This window comes from Podarcis erhardii, assembly GCF_964252035.2.
Source record: "Podarcis erhardii genome assembly, chromosome: 2".
NCBI classification, from domain to species: Eukaryota; Metazoa; Chordata; class Lepidosauria; order Squamata; family Lacertidae; genus Podarcis; species Podarcis erhardii.
The window spans coordinates 107,295,019-107,313,185 of record NC_138498.1 but is presented as its reverse complement, the minus strand read 5'-3'; the positions used below and the strand labels follow the sequence as shown (position 1 = coordinate 107,313,185).

At 47.1% G+C, this 18,167-nt stretch overlaps 2 protein-coding genes and 1 long non-coding RNA gene across 5 annotated transcripts in view; 1 reads left to right on the top strand and 2 right to left on the bottom strand.

The window, feature by feature from the left end:
- Positions 1 to 1,776, top strand: part of TTLL3 (tubulin tyrosine ligase like 3) — a 31,431-nt gene extending 29,655 nt beyond the window's left edge. For both annotated transcript variants that reach the window (XM_081852488.1, XM_081852487.1), the window contains exons 16-17: positions 611 to 768; positions 1,032 to 1,776. In XM_081852488.1, coding sequence (XP_081708614.1) covers positions 611 to 768; positions 1,032 to 1,181 — 308 coding nt within the window. In that variant the 3' untranslated portion in view covers positions 1,182 to 1,776. The remainder of the gene's footprint in view (positions 1 to 610; positions 769 to 1,031) is intronic.
- A 4,725-nt stretch (positions 1,777 to 6,501) lies between these two features.
- Positions 6,502 to 9,085, bottom strand: LOC309337422. Its single transcript, XR_014154282.1, has 2 exons — positions 9,043 to 9,085; positions 6,502 to 9,008 (listed from the first exon to the last, which is right to left on the bottom strand). It is a non-coding gene; the product is annotated as an uncharacterized lncRNA (long non-coding RNA).
- Positions 9,086 to 9,088: 3 nt separating this feature from the next.
- On the bottom strand, positions 9,089 to 18,156 carry RPUSD3 (RNA pseudouridine synthase D3). 2 transcript variants are annotated; one of them, XM_081853787.1, is made up of 9 exons: positions 18,000 to 18,156; positions 16,571 to 16,713; positions 14,784 to 14,828; positions 13,055 to 13,151; positions 11,861 to 11,968; positions 11,615 to 11,699; positions 11,254 to 11,380; positions 10,071 to 10,210; positions 9,089 to 9,725 (listed from the first exon to the last, which is right to left on the bottom strand). In XM_081853787.1, exons 1-9 carry the CDS (start codon positions 18,062 to 18,064, stop codon positions 9,516 to 9,518), a joined length of 1,020 nt encoding a protein of 339 aa, XP_081709913.1. In that variant the 5' UTR covers positions 18,065 to 18,156; the 3' UTR covers positions 9,089 to 9,515. The 2 variants fall into 2 exon arrangements, with proteins under 2 accessions (XP_081709913.1, XP_081709914.1); XM_081853788.1 differs by lacking the exon at positions 10,071 to 10,210.
- Positions 18,157 to 18,167: the final 11 nt, after the last annotated feature.

The window sequence follows — 18,167 nt, the reverse complement described above, 5'->3', positions numbered from 1 at the left end:
AAGTAGCTTTGCTCAGCCCATAAAACACCATGGAGACAGTTGGACTGTCTCGTTTTTATCAGACACCAGCCTCCTCCAAAGCTCTTCCCAAAAGTATCGCTTCCTTTCACCGTGTGTTGTGCATTTAAGCTCATAGTGGCCTATGGTCGAGGCATTTCATCCCTGAGGAGGGCTCAGGTTGAGATGAGTGTATCTTTCAGCCCACAGGTTCTCAGTCAGGTGCCTGTCCACTGTGGTGGGCCTCTTCAGTGGTGTATATGGTATGTTGTGACATGTCCCTGCCTCCCTGCATTGACCGCTGCTTCTTGAGCCTTGGCTTTGGGGCCTGCGAGTGGCTGTTGGGGTTAAAGTGCCGTGAGTTTTGCATGGGCTCGTTTCTTCCCTTCCTTTCCCCCGCGCTGTTGCAAAAGGAGCTGGGCCAGGGCTTTCCTCTCGTTTTGGAGGCCGTTGCACAATTCTGTTTTGGGTTGTTGTTGTTTTTGCTTTCTGCCAATGGCTAAAAAGCGGCCGGCCGTCTGCGCAGAAGGGACGCTCTTTTTAGAAAGTTTTAGAACTTTTCCAGGGTCTCTCAGCATCAAGGCAACATGCTCTATTATTGGTTCCTCCCCAGGCCTGGCTGCAATTCACAAGCTCCCCCGCCTCTTCTGCAACGGAAAAGCCATGGCAAGTTGGCAAGTGCTGTGCGGCTCCAGAGCTGGGCCTCGGCGGCGGCTTCCCAGAACTCCCAAATTCTTCTACCGCAAGGTGGTCATCTCATGCCAGGCTCAGGTATACACCGAGTCCCTGAGTGCTCACGGGACCACACTCCTGCCCCGAGAAGCCCCATTGACCAGCATTGCCCCTCTCTGCCTGCTTCCTTCCGCATCTCCACCCTCGGAGGCTGTCGAAAGCTGCTTCCCTCTGTAGAACACATCTTGCAGCTTCGAGCAGGAGCCGAGAGGTCACCACAAACACCCCACACCCCCTCTTTGGACATGCTTCCCCCCTCCCAGTCCAGTAACCACTGATCCTTCCCTCACCTGTATGTCTAGGATGTGCAACACCCGCCACCCCTGGTACCAGCTTTTGAAAATCAGATGTCTGTCTTGCCTCCAGTGGGGGGAAAAGGAGACTATGAAACCACATGCAGTAACTCCGCCACGGCAGGCAACTCGATGCCGTCGGGCTTGGTAAAAATTTGAGAAGGAACTCCGGGAGAGTTGCATGTAGAAATCCACTCTGGCTTGGAACTTTGAGAAGACCTCTAGTGGGTCGTGCGGTGCCCGAATCAATTGTCTATAGATTCTAAAGACGACCGGGTCTCTCTTCTGCTTCCCTGAAACAACCGCCAGGCTGCAGAATTAGCTTGCTCCTAGGCTCTTTCCCATCACACAATTGATAACTTTTGGATGTGAAAAATGGAGCACCCTGGGAGACCCAGCAGAAGGCGAAAGTTGCAAAGCCATGGAGAAAGAAGATCAAAACTGCTGAGAGTGAAAGTGACCCATTAGGTCATATCTCACATGCTAAAACAAAGAACCATGCTTGCTGCCCTCTGCCTTTGTCAGCCCTTAACCCAGGGATCAGCATCCGGTGTGTTCGGAGCGCAACAGGGCTCCCCGAATCTGACCACCAACCAGCGCCCACGGCTGCCAACTCGGAGGCAAGAGTATATGTGCAGAGGAATTGAAGGTTCATGAAGCAGGGGACAGCTTGATACCATCTATCATGTCCTCAAAATAGCTTCCCAGTAAATACTAATTGCTAACCAGGGCATTAAACATGGGTGTTAACCTGGCCAGCTTTTAAGTAACCAGCCTGTAAATGCACAATTGTCTCTGACAATGAGAGAGTCAGTGTAAAAATAGGTGGTGGACAAACAAGAGAAATCTTGGCTTTAATACCAGTACAGTCGTACCTTGAAAGTTGAACGGAATCCATTCCAGAAGTCCTTCGACTTCCAAAGCGCGGCTTCTGATTGGCTGCAGGAGCGTCCTGCAAACAATCGGAAGCCACGCCAGATGTTCGGCTTCTGAAAATCGTTTGAAAACCGGAACAATCACTTCTGGGTTTTCAGTTGTTAAGGAGCCGAAACGTTTGAGTTCAAAGGCGTTCAGCTTCCGAGGTTCCACTGTACAGGAATTTCCAGTGGTATTTTTCTAGAAAAAAGAGGTGCCGGAACTTACCATGAATGCCTCCATTGTTCTCTTAGAAAGGCAATGGTGCCCATCTGAGAGGTGCCGGAACCAGGTTCCAGCGTGTTCATGCTGAAAAAAAGCCCTGGAAATTTCTTTGAAAAAGGCTTCTAGGAACAGATGCTGGGTTATGTTTTTAGCATTTAAATATGTACATTTTGTGTGAAATTACTGATCTAGGGCACAGGTTCCCATAGGCCCCATTATAAAAGTAATAGTCTTGCAGTAGGTTTCAGGTAAGATTGTCACTCTTCCCACACCCCATCCCACCTTGGTGGTGCTCCTGTGATTTTTACAGCTGCCAGACCATCAAATTCAGCAGATGGTACTTTTTCCTCCCATCAGTGAAATTTAAAAAACAAAAAAAAAGAGCTCTGCTGGATCATACCAAAGGCCTGTCTAGTCCAGCATTCTGTTCTCACTGTGGCAAACGAGTTGCCACCAACCCAAACAAGACATGAGGGTGACAGCCCTTCTCCAACTTGCCATCAGTGGCAACTGGTACTCAGAGACACAGAGCTAGCGAGACCCTCCATCAATTTGTCTCATCACATTAATCCAGAGAAACTTTCACCTCTTGAATTCTTGCTAGTCAGACGGGGTGGGGGGAGGCAAACCCAACCTTTGGCTAAAAGAGGCTCTGTTTAACATATCTGGTTTCGGAAATTCTTCCCTGACAGAAGGCAGAAACAATATAGTCATAATTTGTGTGTCGAGTCTACTGTGGAAGCAAACTCACCGCAGTTCAGACAAATGTACAAGCCTCTTTGGTGCCTTATGCTTGCACTAGGCGTTGGATCGGTACAGCGCCACCTGGTTGGTTCTTGTGTAGATAAACAAAACTGCCACCCTACGTTTTTAGAGCAACCAAACTGCTGCATTGGCCACACCAAAGTGGCCTCCCTGGGGTACAAGCCTGGGCAGTGAATATGGAGGTTCTGGACTGCCAGACGAACAGGACTCCACCCTTGGCCACGCTGATGCGTTCCCAAGGAAAGCAGAGCCATACATTGGCACCAGCTTGGCTGCAAGAGTTACCAGAAGGCGTTGTACAAGGCACCACCCAACCCACTAAGGGACTCCTCTCTGGATTTGTGTAGGGTTTACTCCTTAGCCTTTTCTTCTCCCAAAGATATCCCGCCAGGCAGCGGAGGTTTAGGATCAGTGTTCAGGGTTCAATAATAACCCCACCCAAGAGAATAGAGGCTCTTCTGGGCTGCCAATACTAGCCTGAATCTTAAAAAAAATAAAAAAAATCCTGGCTGTAGAAAAAGGAAATAGCTATTTTATTGGATTAGGAAGCATTTCATACTTGGCTTGTGGGTGCAGAGAGGGCAATATGCTTCTCTACTGATACCCTGCCTTCTTTCCCCTCCACTCATAAAATTCTCTGGCCAGTCTATGCTTCACTTCCTGAAAGTCAGTTCCCCACGTGATATTTTTGAGTCACACTGGAGCATAAACAATGCTTGGGTATGAGAGGCAAAATTCAGGACTGTTATCTTGATATATAAAAATCATGGTAAGCGTACTGCTAGCAAAATTTGAGGTGTGGATTTGGGACTGGGTCCAGCCTTTGTTCTTCCTGTGCACCCCACCTGAACTTATCATAGCTCTTGCTTTTGTTCCCTCCTTCCTCTCCACAAAACATTGTTGCCACCTCCACATTCTCCTTATCCTGCCACCAGGCTTTAGGAGCAACAAAATGGTGCCTGGCAGCTGGCGGATTCACATTCGTTTCTTCAGAAGGGATAAAGCTGTTGGTGCCACCGTGACTCTTCTGTTCCGGAAAACGGGGCATTAACCCCCCCTTCCGCTCCTGGAATTCCCAAAGTCGGTTTTTACCCAATTAACTGTGTTCCAGGTTGCAGCCCAGTTACCTTCGTCATATAGAACTCAGTGGGAAAATTCAAAGCCTTTCCATGCTGGGTTCTCCTAAATACAGTGCAACACAATTCTGGGAACTGACATGCGGAGGGAGGGAAAGCCAAGAGCAGCACTTCTGCCTATCACTCCCATGGCCAATGCAAAGCACCTGAAAGCTCATTAATTTACCACGTAGTACCAATGCAGGCTTTGTTAAATGCCTGCCTTTGGGGGGGGGGGGAATAGGTGTGTTAGATGGCTCGTGGATTCTGGGTGTATGTGCAAATGGAAATGTTTTAATAACCACACAGTATGGTTTCATAGATGCCATAGCCTTCTAGCAGGTCTCTCCCATGGTTTCAGCTCGAGGTGGCACTAGAAATGAAGACCTTAGTTCCTTGTTCTAGGAAAGGGGTGACTGATTCCAGTGGCTGTAGTCCATCAGTTCACATCACGGTGACCATGCCAGCTAAGCTTGATGGGAGCTGGACTCCAACATCGGGAGAGCCACAGATTCCCTGTTCTAGGACGTGGCTTGGCTCCTTATGGCCTCTCCTCCATGCTGAGGTTCCATCCTCCTGTATGAAGCTCTACACAACAGACCACCTCTGCTCATGCCATGACGGTCTCCGTGAGCAGGTTTGGAGCAGCTGCTGGCTAGCATTGTTCTTGTATTAAAAGGAGATGGAAGAGAAAGGGAAGGAGACCACAGCTTAGTGGCAGAACATATGCTTGGCATGCAGAATGCCCCATGTTCAATCCCTAGCATTGCTAGTTAAGGGATTTCAAGTAGAAAGGTTGGGGTCAGATTTTTCTTAAGACCTTGAAGAGTCATTGACGGTCACCATAGTCAGTATTGGGCTAGATGAACAGATTTAGTTTGACTTCGAAATAAAGGCATCTTTATTTCAGGATTCTGGGTGGCTCTCCTCTGGAAGTCCACCTGAATCTTACCACCTTCTGGAAGATTTTTTTAAAAAATTACTTTTATTATTCCATATATTTATCTAGGTTGTGGTTATATAGTTGTGCAGTCTCTTTTCGTTACAATACAAAAGCATGCTATAATTTGTTTTTACCTTGTTCTTACTCAAGGCTTAAGGTTTTCACTTACACAAACAAAAACACAGCCCTGTTCCCATACTTGCCAGCAGCCTGAGAGTCATGTAGCAGGCAAACCTTTTTCTCATATACAGAGGGGCAGGAAAAGCTCCACCTGTTATATTTCAATATGTCAGACGGCCATTAAAGCAAGGATGGGGAAATATGTGGTCCTCCAAATGTTGTTATGACTTCAGCTCCCATAAGCCCCAGCCACTGTAGTCAGTGGTTGAGGGTGATGGAAGCTGGAGTCTACCAAATTCGGGGGGGGGGGGGGCACAGATTCCTTCTCTACCCTACCACTACTCCTGCCACTAAGGGGCACTGACAGTAAAAAAGCGAGTGGCAATTCCATCCAATCTCCAAACGCAATGATTAAAGGCAGGAAGTGGAGGCTTTGACGCATCTCTTTTGTTGCTCATTGTTCCTAAACCACTGAAGAGAACCAAGAATACAAGTTTTGTGCAGTTGTGTTTGACATTTGTACAGCTTTCCTTGGCGAGTCTGTTTTTTTAAAAAAATTCTTTACGTCGTTGGTATCTTGCTGGTGGAGTGGTTTTGTGGATTGCAGTTTGTGAAAGAGAAATAAACTTCTGCCTTTGCAGTCTGATCTTTGTAGAATTCAGTTTTTCATGTTCTGATCAAAGGGGCTGGGGATTGATTTGTTTTCTTTGAAATGGAGGACGTTGAGAAGTCTGTCATTTATACGGAATGGTAAAATCTGAAACATGACGACGTTACAAAGAAACCGCAAAACAGTCTTGGCAGGCTTTGCTTGTGCTAGTCTGAGATTTTAGTGGAATGGGAGTAAGGCTCATTTATGGCACCAGTGGCGCTCAGGGCCGTAGTGTAAGAGAAGAGAACGTGCTCTGCATGCAGTAGAGACCAGGTTCAGCCTCTGGCAACTCCAGGCTGAGCCCAGGAACACTTCTATCTGAAACCCTGCAAAGGCTCTGCCAGCCTCTGGGCACAATACTCAACTAGATGGACCAATGATCTTTCTGACTCTGTATAAAGGAGCTTCCTAGACTCCAGTCTCTCCCTACTGCTGGCACTATTCCCTTCTTCAAAAAAACCCCACTTTGCTAATTGTATTATTATTATTATTACTATTATTTATTATTATTATTATTATTATTAATAGGCTCTTCAAAAAGGATTTAAGGGTGATGTCAAAACCCAAATGAGATAAAAAGGATGATCAAAGTCCAACCGGAGGCTTGTCGGGCCATAATTTTCAAACAAGGGCTGATAAAACTCCTCACTGGTTAAATGTACAATGCCCTTACCCAGGCCAAATACCAAAACCTTTAACATCACTTTGTAGTACCTGGAGTTTCCTCTCCCAACCCTTTAAAAAATATATATTTTGCAGGGAAACCCTTGTGTCACATTTGAAAACATTATTTGATGCCTTAACGTATCTAAATGGCCCCTCCTGCTTTCCACTCCATGCATTAAGATTCTTCCATTCTGACCTCTCTAGCTGACCAAAGACCTGTAAACTTATTCCAGCGGTAGGATTTGTTTTATAGCTACATAGTGGACAACAGGGGGGGGGATCACAGCATGCTGCAGCCCTCTAGGACAAGACACAATAATGCACACAGCTAAGAAGTCTCTTTCCACTTCTCTCACACACTTTGCTGATGCTCTGCTGCAGCCTGGTTCCAGATGGCAGCAAGAGCCAAACTGCAAGCAAGGCTGTGCGCACATTTTCCAGTCGCTCTTCTTTGTTCTTTCCAAAGCAGCCTAACTGCAGGTAGCACTCTGACACTTACATGCTGCACAACAAACCATAAGCTGCATTCTTTTAATACGATTGGTGGGGATGGGTGGAACGAGGGGAGAGAGAGGAGGAGGAAAATTATGTAGTTCTTGATTTTGTTTGGGACAAAAGCTGGCCTTTCCATCCTTTAAAGAAGAGTAAGCTGTAGGTTTTTAAACAGCAATTCTCATTCTGAAGGAAGCAAACAATGCTTGTTTCCTATTATTAGTGTGTGTGCATGTTTGCCAACGGGACGCAGGTGGCGCTGTGGGTTAAACCACAGAGCCTAGGACTTGCCGATTAGAAGGCCGGCAGTTCAAATCCCTGCGACGGGGTGAGCTCCCATTGCTCGATCCCTGCTCCTGCCAACCTAGCAGTTCGAAAGCACAAAGTGCAAGTAGATAAATAGGTACTGCTCCAGCGGGAAGGTAAATGGCATTTCTGTGTGCTGCTGTGGTTTCACCAGATTAGCGGCTTAGTCATGCCGGCCACATGACCCGGAAGCTGTCTGCGGAAAAACGCCGGCTCCCTCGGCCAATAAAGCGAGATGAGCGCTGCAACCCCAGAGTCGGTCACAAGTGGACCTAATGGTCAGGGGTCCCTTTACCTTTATGTTTGCAAACAAGAGCCCTGATTCTGCCTCTCGTAAGTTTCACTTGCTGCTGCTGCTGCTAGAAAGCGGGAATCTCTGGCCCTCGGCCCTTGCAGGCGACTGCTCCAGACCCCTCTGCAGCCACCCTCTTTAGAAGAAAAGGAAAAAGTGGCCAAGTAATACGGTTGTGCCCAGGTCTGCAAACTCTCTCAAGTGGCCTGGACCTAGATATAGCACTAGATTCCCCCTACCCCATAAACATTCCTCTAGTCTGAACTCAACTTGCACCTCTGCACCATAATACAGCCTGAAAACAGGATGAACTTGATGCCTGCAATCTTATGCCAGTTATCTCACTGCAGTAACTCAACAAGGCTCTCCGGTTACCCTGTTGACAGAAAGCCATTGTAAAGATAACCATCTGCCACTACTAAGAGCGCTTGTTCCAACTCTGAGCCTCTTGCCGTAAGCTAAACGACACCAGTCCAGCGGTTATCAAATCAATCTTACTACTAAATTACTAGGCATGAAAACAAGGAAGGTACACCTTTATCGGATCAATTCGTATCAGCAGAGAAGAGGACAAGCTTTCAGATTACACAAAGCCGCTTCAGAAAAGACGGGAGAAGGAGCTGGCTGCCAGCTGTAGACAACATTTTAAACCAGCATTCCAACTAAAACTTTGCACACTCATGCCCCCACATCCTGGCATCATGGATAATGCCAGCTGGTGACTGGGGTGGGGCCTCCTCAGCGGTGGCACCTTGCTTATGGGACCTTTTGCCCAGGGAGGTTCCCATGACGCCTGCCCTTCAGTATGCTCATCACTCAGGGAAGGCCTTTTGTCTTTTCCCAAGGTTTTCGTTAAAACAGATTTTTATAAATTGCTACCACTTCTGAAGCTGCATTTTCATCTTATTGCCATTTATTTAATCACGTAAAAGTTACCCTGAGAATATTTATATGGAAGGGTGGCCTGGACGGTTTTAAAAATTACTCTCAGTTCAATAGAAGACACAGAATAAGCAAAGGGATCCTTATCTGAAACCCTTTCAGCAACAGCTCTTTATGCTTAAAGGTTCTGATTTTATATATATACAGTGGTACCTCAGTTTACGAACTTAATCCGTTCCAGAAGTCCGTTCTTAAACCAAAACCGTTCTTAAACCGAGGCGCACTTTCCCTAATGAAGCCTCCCGCCACCGGTGCCCTTCCACTGTTCGGCTTCCGTTCTTAGACCGAGGTAAAGTTCGCACCCCAGGACACTACTTTCAGTTTTGTGGAGTACGTAAACCGAATAGTTCGTAAACAGGGCTGTTCTTAAACCGAGGTACCACTATATATATATATGTAGAAAAGCAGTAGTGAAAAGCCAAAGCACATTTTTTTCATTAGTCATTTGTGTTTCATAGATATATGGATTAAAGGAGAGAAGCCTATGCTGCTTTGCCCCCCAGAAGAGTGCCATTATCTTGAGTGCCAGAGGCAACCATTGGCAAGCAATTGCCTCTTCTGGAAAGATAAATGCCGAGCACAGTGGCTTAGTGCTGCAAGGAGCGTAAACCACACAGCATGAGGAGCGCACTCCCGTCGATTTCAGTAGGAATTGGGTGTGCTGAAGCTTTTTCCGGCCTGGACCTCAAGCCAGCCACTGACTCGCGTTGCCGTGGCGCAACCATGTGTACGCAATTGGCCTGCTGGTTCACAGCTTGTGGAGGTTGCATTTATCAGGGCAAACATAAACTCTAGAACCCAGGTTTCCCTTGCTGCTACCTTCATTGCTGCACGGCACAAAGAGTTCCAAAAATTGCTTCTGCTGCCCTGTTAAGACCGCAGGAGGTGTAAAAGAAGCCTCTCCCTTTCACGTCCTTCATCCGGCCAGTAGGAGACGAGATGCTTCTTTCCGCAGCAAGAACCTGGCAGAGACATGCTTCTGGCTGTCAAAAGCTATCACTTCCAGTTGACCAGGGCAGGCGGTACCTGCTGAGCTGAGGCAAATGCTTCGGGTGCCTTGTCATTGCTTGTTTTTGTCCTGTGGTAAGGCGAGGCCCAGAAGACAAAGGGTCTTCAGGAAAAAAGGTGGCGGAGGAGCTGTGAGCACAGTGCGGGAGGAAGGGGAGCCGGCGGCCGGGAGGAGGAGCTGGTGCAGGTGCAGGTGGAGAGGCAATCGGTGTGCCAGTTGCTGCCGCAGGCGCAGCTTCTTCAGCAGAGCATCTTCTAGGACCTGCCAAGAGGGTGGGAGGGGAAGGCATCATCATTACAACTTTCTACAGCAGCGGTTCTCAACCTGTAGGTCCCCAGATGTTGTTGGACTCCCATCAGCCCCAGTCAGCACAGTCAATGGTCAGGGATGTTGGGAGCTGTACATCTGCAGGGAAAAAGATTCCCCAATGGATGTAAAACTTGATTGCTGCTGCTATCTCCCAAGTGATATAGCCTTGGGTTGCGGAGACATAAGATTTGACTGTGCCAAGGCACTGCTCAGTCAGGTTCCTTCCTTCTATCCTGCTACATCGCTCTGTAGATCCCCGACACCAAGACAGGAGGCAGCATCAGAGCAGTTTGGTACCTGTGTGCGAGGCAGGGTACTCTCAGCTGGCAAGAGGAAGGGCTCCCCCAGGACAGACCCCACACGGGAGGAATACACGTGGTCCCCTAGCGCAGGGCTCAGCAGCAGGATCAGGCTGACCAGGAGCTGGTTAGTGAAGGCTGCCAAAAGGACAAAGGAGAGATGAAGAGGGGGCATCAGTGTAGAATTTCCCAGCAATGCTTTACACTGTGACCCTCGCAATCCAAGGTCTTTTTAAAACCTGAGTAAGACAAATGGACAGCGTCCAAAAACAAGAACTATGACAGCCTGATTTTGTACCCAAGGAACCCAGATTTCTGCAGTGTAAAATAAGGAAAGGAGGCAAAAGGTCAGAACCCTAGACTGCAGAGGTTTGCTCCGTATTACCGTATTTTTCGCTCTAGACCACACCAGACCACAAGACGCACTTAGTTTTTGAAGGAGGAAAACAAGAAAAAAAATATTCTGAATCGCAGAAGCCAGAACAGCAAGAGGGATCACTGCGCAGTGAAAGCAGCAATCCCTCTTGCTGTTCTGGCTTCTGGGGTAGCTGCGCAGCCTGCATTCGCTCCATAAGACACACATACATTTCCCCTTACTTTTTAGGAGGGAAAAAGTGAGTCTTATAGAGCAAAAAATACGGTAATTTGCAAAACGAAACACTTTAAATGTGCAAAAATGGCAAAAACGGCCAGGCAAGCATTTCTGGGGGGGCAAGGCTAAGATAGTAAGAGGAAATCGGAAGAGAAAGAGGCTTAAAATAAGAGAAGGAAAAGAGAAGGCAGAGAGGGACAGGGAAATCAACTGGCCATGAATACCCCATTGCCTAATTATAAAAGGACCTAGCCAAGTTCCATTTGACTTCCTGCCCGTCAAGTAAACAACTACGCAGTTATGTACAGGAAAGGTTTCTCTACAGTCATGAGAGCTAGAAACTTGACAAACTGTAAAAAGAAGAGGTGGCTAAGGGTTTGCTATCTCAAGTTCTAAAGTGTATACTGGGCTACCTGGAGAGCGTTTTGATCAAAAAGTTTATACATTTTATAAATGGAAAAAAATCTTGGGGGAGTTAGCTGTAACTGAGGGAACTCGTGTCAGCTTCTCAGCTTGCTTTCCATATCACAGCGCCCCTTTCCAGTTATTCCTGCAACTGTCTCTGTGCCACGGGGCCTCCGTCACGCACCTGTCAGTGGCTGTAGCTGCACCAAGGCGCAGCCTTCGCGGGAGTCCAGCACCTTATAGAGTGTCTGTGTTTTTCTAACCTCCTTCCTCTGGAGGCTGCCGCGAGAAGGCGAAGCCACTGGCACCACCTGCAACCCACACAGAAGCCTCGAGTCAGTGTGTTTCCTGAGGGCCAATGGAAACTTCAGCAGTAATCCTTGCGCCCAGTCCAGGCAACTGGATCTCAGAGGAGGCGAGACCAAACTTCTCAGGCCCTGCAGGGACTCCACTGAACGAGCAGCAGCAGCAGCAGCAGCAGGCAAATTCCCTAGAGCCGCAATATCAAATCCTTTCCTCCCTCCCTGTTAAAAACCTGTCCTCACCAGCTTATGGTCTTCGACTTGTATCAGTTTGAGACCTGTACGAATTTCCCCTTCCGAGCCTGCAGGGATCCTGGTAGTGACAGCACTGCAAAGAGAAGCTTTTCTGTCAGGCCAGACACACACCAAACTGGGCCTACAACGCTTTGAAGGAAATGGGTAAGGCAGAATGGGAACCTAAAGCCTTTTTGATGAGGGATCCCCACCCTGCCATGGAAACGGGAAGCGATTAGGAAGTCTTCATCTCACCAGTAGGTAGCGGCTGGATCTCCTGCTCTCTTATATCGGGCATAGAAATCCTGGAGGCGCCGGGTGGTGCTCGGGCAACCTGAGAGCAGAACAAGTCCAGAACTCTCCCTAGGGAGAGGCAAAATCCTTTATTATCTTTAATTCTCTGACACAGGTCATGAGTAAGTAATCCCGTGGACAGAATAGTGCCTTGCTTAAAGCCATGCAAGGTGGCATCAATGGCCAAAGGTCACAACAGCTACAAGTTCCCGCCAGTATCTGAGGCTATTTTATATACCTCTGTCATGTCTCCCCACCCTGTCATCCCTTTTTCTTTCTCCCCCCCCAATAATTTTATCAAGTTTTCTACAATTATAACAAATACTGCAACAAACGTTGCACAACCGTGAAACAAACCAAAGCAAAAGCAAAAAATAAATCTATGAAAAACAACAAATATACAACACAAACTTAATTATTTAAAAACCCAACCTTATAAACATATTACTTGACTTCCTCTAGTCCCTCCCTTCTGAATTTCCTTGTGTCTGAATGTAACAGCTTTCCAATATTATTAAACAACAATATTCCAATTATAATCAAATTTGTTCACTTTTCTTAGTGTTCTAAATCCCATTTATTTAAATAAATCCTAATTTAATCCTAGGCCTATTTGGTACTTTCAAGTAATTTCTAATTTTTAATATTACAATATTTATTCATATGGTCCTTGACTGTTGTCGCTTTTTCTAAGCGAATAATCTCGCAAGCGTTATATAACCTCCCTTATAGGGAGTTGCTCCAGCCTCGCAGTCTTTTGACTCACAAAGCCAATCACAAATCTTTCCACTAGCCCTTGGCAACCATTTTTATTTTATTTTTTGCATACAGAAGTACTAAAGTGAATTCAGAGCACATGATCACATCCGGAAAACTGGAGCTGTAGTACAGATCAGCTGTCTAACTTCTGTGCTATGGGTTCTCTTGCAATACGGCAGTTTAACCGGATTTTACTGAATGCCCTCTTGCTGATTATGTCAGGGCATGGTCTGGAGGTGCAGGATGGGAAGCTGAAGCAAAGTAGTATCCGGATGGGAGCACATGCGTGCTGCCTTGAGTTCTATGGTGGAAGAAAGGTGGGATTTAAATAAATAAGACCCATCCAGTACACATCCTGTTGTCATTCTCTCCAAAACCTTGTCTCCGTTTACTTACTTTACTGCAGCTTTTATCACATCGAGGTTCTGTGGGAAGCCAAGCTTCTGGCTTAGATCCGGTAAAAGAGACAGCAAAGTCAGCTCCCCCGGTTTGCCTGTTGTTGGCAGAGAAGGAGGGAAAAATCAGTGATGCCACACAGAAGCTAACCATTACTCACGGCTACAAAGAAGAGGCTTGTTCTGGCAAAGGCTTGCCAGCCCTTCCTGCCCTGGTCCAGCTTTACTTTGGGAGCTCAGTTATTTACTTATTATTTCACAAAATGTATATACCACTTGATTGTAGGAAAAAACCCTCAAAGCAGTTTGCAAAAAAAGATTTTAAAAATTGTCACTAAAAAAAATTACAACGGTAATTTAAAACATAAAGGTAAAGGTAAAGGTACCCCTGCCCGTACAGGCCAGTCTTGACAGACTCTGGGGTTGTGCGCCCATCTCACTCAAGAGGCCGGGGGCCAGCGCTGTCCAGAGACACTTCCGGGTCACATGGCCAGCGTGACATCGCTGCTCTGACGAGCCAGAGCCGCACACGGAAACGGCGTTTACCTTCACACTAGTAAGCGGTCCCTATTTATCTACTTGCACCCGGGGGTGCTTTCGAACTGCTAGGTTGGCAGGCGCTGGGACCGAGCAGCGGGAGCGCACCTCGCCGTGGGGATTCGAACCGCCGACCTTTTGATCGGCAAGCCCTAGGCGCTGAGGCTTTTACCCACAGCGCCACCCGCGTCCCTAATTTAAAACATACAGCAAGTTAAAACCATAATAGAATAAACTAAAACAAATTAAAACTCAGACAAACTTTCTGAACATCTGGATAAAGGTAAAGGTAAAGGGACCCCTAACCATTAGGTCCAGTTGTGTCCGACTCTGGGGTTGCGACGCTCATCTCGCCTTATTGGCTGAGGGAGCCAGCGTACAGCTTCCGGGTCATGTGGCCAGCATGACTAAGCTGCTTCTGGCGAACCACAACAGAGCACGGAAACGCCGTTTACCTTCCCGCCGGAGTGGTACCTATTTATCTACTTGCACTTTGACGTGCTTTCGAACTGCTAGGTTGGCAGGAGCAGGGACCGAGCAACAGGAGCTCACCCCATTGCGGGGATTCGAACCACCGACCTTCTGATCGGCAAGTCCTAGGCTCTTTGGTTTAACCCACAGCGCCACCCGCGTCCAGAACATCTGGATAGGCTTGTCTAAATAAGAATGCCTTCAGCAGAATAGAGTGAAGGTTTCTGACTGATATCAACAGGCAGGGAGTTCCCAAGTGTCGGTGCCGCCACACGAAATGATCAAGTTCTGACAGATGCAATGTGAATATTATGTGGCATCTGTAAAAGTTCCAATTCTGCCAATCAAAGCAGTTCAGTGGGCACATGTGGGGTAAGGCAATATCGCAGGTAAACTAGTCAAGAGTTGTTAAGGGCTTTATATACTAATAGTAACACCTTGAATTCAGCCAGGTGGGTCAGCAACCAGTGCAGACCTCTGAGTACAGGTGTTATATGCTAATAAGGCCTCCCTCCTGTCAGTAATCATGCTGCAGCATTCTGCACTAACTGCCAAGCGCAAGGGGAGGCCACATACAACACATATTTAAACTGCACAGTACAGGCATATCTGTATGTATCTCTAAAGGCATTTCTATAATCCTGCATTTTCACTTTAAAAGGAAATGCCCAAGGCACGCAACCCCACAGGATCCAAACACATCAAAATGTAACGCCACATACCTGTCACAGGTAAGCCAGGGGGTTTGCTGATGGCCACCAGTGAACCTGAAATACAAAAGAACCAGGAGCCTCAGGGACAAATGGTGATTGTTGGAGTCTTCAAACAAACTCCAAAACATGTCAACAACGTCTGCCACAATGCAGAATCGAAAGGAGGCTCTGGGTGGAATTTTCCATGCTCGGGGTAAGGGGCTTCTTGTATAAGCAGAAATCCCTGTTCCTCTCCTCCGTCTCTATATTTCCTTTCCCTTTCAAATGTATTCCCCCTTCTCCCCAACATATTTTTTTTGACAGCAGCGTTCTAAACAAAAGACCAAAATCAGAGGGATTGGGACAGGGCTGTGGGGAGAGAGAATACATAAACACACAAAGGTGTGCTGTGCAATTATATCACTAATATAAACCACACAAGCTACATTCTGCACACTTTCTGCATAAGGAGAGTGGGGATCTACTGCAAGTTTCACAATCCTCCGATAGAGCAGCCAAGGCTAATAGGCCAGTTTTTACTCTCAATGGTTTTTTTCCCCATTCGCTAATACCAAGCCTATACAATTAGGAAGAATGCAGCTCACTAACCATGTATGGCAGACCAACAGAGGATCTATACACCTCCTATTTTTACTGCCTGTACCTTGCTTGGGCTGAAAACCCAGCATAAGTTGTCAAGTGCAGTATCTGGAAAGCCATCATACATGGCTTGAGAGTTGCATTGAGCTTGGTGAGCACAAGTTGTGCAGGCAGGTCTGATTTATAACACTCCAGGGCTAGGCAATGTGAAACTGCGCCTTCACCCACCCCACTAGAATACTAAATCTGTCCCACTAGAATACTAAATCTGTCCCAATTTGTCTACATGCTTCTTAAAATGCAGCACCCCAAACGAGACACAGTACAGTCATCCCTTGGAAGTCAAACAGAATCCGTTCCAGAAGTCTGTCCAATTTCCAAAACCAAACTGTGACTTCTGATTGCCTGAAGGACATTTGGGTTCCAAAAGAACGTTCACAAACCAGAACTATCACTTCTGGGTTTGCAATGTTTGGGAGCCAAAACATCTGAGCTCCAGGATCCAAGGTACGACTGTATTCCAGTTGAGGTCTGATTTGGGTAGAATGAACGGGAACAATTACTTCCAGCAAGTTAGAAATTATGGTTCTGTTAATGCATCCTCAAATCTTATTAGCCTTCCTTGCAGCTGCATCACACTTACTGATTCATGTGCTACTTGTGGTAATAATGATAATAATTTATTATTTATACCCTGCCCATCTGGCTGAGTCTCCCCAGCCACTCTGGGTGGCTCCCAATCAAATGTTAAAAACAGTAGAGCATTAAATACTTCGCTAAACAGGGCTGCCTTCAGATGTCTTTTAAAGATAGGATAACTGCTTATTTCCTTCACATCTGAAGGGAGGGTATTCCACAGGATGGGCGCCACTGTCGAGAAGGCCCTCTGCCTGGTTCCCTGTAACCTCACTTCTCGCAATGAGGGAACCGCCAGAAGGCCCTCGGCGCTGGATCTCATCGGGCTGAACGATGGGGGTGGAGACGCTCCTTCAGGTATGCAGGACCGAGGCCGTTTAGGGCTTTAAAGGTCAGCACCAACACTTTGAATTGTGCTTGGAAACGTACTGGGACCCAATGCAGATCTCTCAGGACCAGTGTTATATGGTCCCGGCAGCCACTCCCAGTCACCAATCTAGCTGCCACATTCTGGATTAAGGCTACAATCCCAAGATTCTTTTCACATGTCGTTCTAGTGTTATGAGAAATGACAGACATACCATCTGCATGCACTACTGATGCTTCCAGCAGGTTCAACGTTTCCTCGGGGCTGAGTGATCTTGTGGGACTCAAGATGCTTACTTCACTGGAGTTGTCTGTGACTGGCTTCCGTGAGCCTCTTTGCTTCTGCAGCAACTGATACCTACAAAATAAGAAACTGTAAATAATCACCAATATATAGCCAGCTGGCCTTAAGCTCCATACTTTTGTCTCCCATTCTGACACTGGCTCCTTCTACACACAGCTTGCCTGCCACTCTTAACTTCCTCTAACAATACATAAATATTGATCTGGATTCATATCTTGCATCTATGAGAGAAGCTGCTAACAGCAGCTCTGGATTATATAATGGGTCTGTGCCCATCAAGGGGCTCAGAATACAGAGTGATCAAGTAAATGAGTGTACGCAGAGGGAGAAAAACAAAATTCGAATATGTATGTAGAGAATTGGTTATTCTGATTATGGGCAACAGCCAGCAGAAGGGACCCTAGGTAGCCAGTTTTAAAACAGATGTTAATGATGGTGTTCTTCTACGCCTCCATCTCCATCTCTCTCATAGGGTAGTTGTAACATTAGCCAATGTCAGAAAGGAGACACACTAGCTCTCTAAGTCTAACTGATATCAGTAAGACACGCAAATGAGCACATTTAGGGCCAGTGGGGAGAGAGGACTTATCTACCACACAACACTTTTCACAAACTCGACCCCTATCCAACCAGATCTCAAACACCTTCCGATTCCCTCCCCCCCCCCTTCTCAAATATCTCCCTTCACTCGCACCCAGTGCCATCCAATATTCTCTCCACCACCTCAACCGACAGCCTCTCCCCATGTTCCCAACTCGTCAGTCAAACCACCCGCAGGGTTTTTGTGGGGCGAGTGTCTCAATGTTGCATTAAAAAAAAAATCAAAAATCCATTACCTACTTTAGATCTCCTGCCTCCTAATACCAGGTTGCACTTACTGATTAAAGCAAAAGGCACTCTGCATATGCTTGGAGGTGTTTTCTTTTCTTTATCCATACTTTTCAGAATTAGGCCTTAACACTATAAATAGGTTCTTGGGGCTAAGCCCCAAAGGAACCCTGGCTCAACTCTGTACACCTCTGTCCAGTTAACAGGATGCTGGTACGTCAAGGAAGAGTCAGGAGCTTCCTTCCAGTAACTTAAATCTGTATCCAGAAGAAACGTCTGGGCCTCATTATCATTGCAGCCACCTTTTGTTTCTAGCTTTGGAAGCTCAACAGGTGATACCTCCCTCCTATCACTTACATCCCCTGTTTTTTTGGGGGGAGGGGAAACCAAACCACACCTGTTGAATTTCTGCCTGGCACAGGCTGAGAGGTGGCTGGCCGAAAAGAGTGGAATACACAGGGGGGGGGGGAGACAAACCGACTCCCTGCCCAGTTTCCTCACGAGCCTCTTACCAGGCGCGGGAGCTGAACGGCCTTCCGCACCCGCAGAGGAGGCACCAACGGCTCGAGCGGAACATCGCGACCCTGAGGAGAGCAGAAGGCTCCTTTCAGACCCGCGCGCGCGCGCAAAACGGCGAAGGATAAACCAGAAAGGGCTCGCTAGGCCCGCTGGGAAATGTA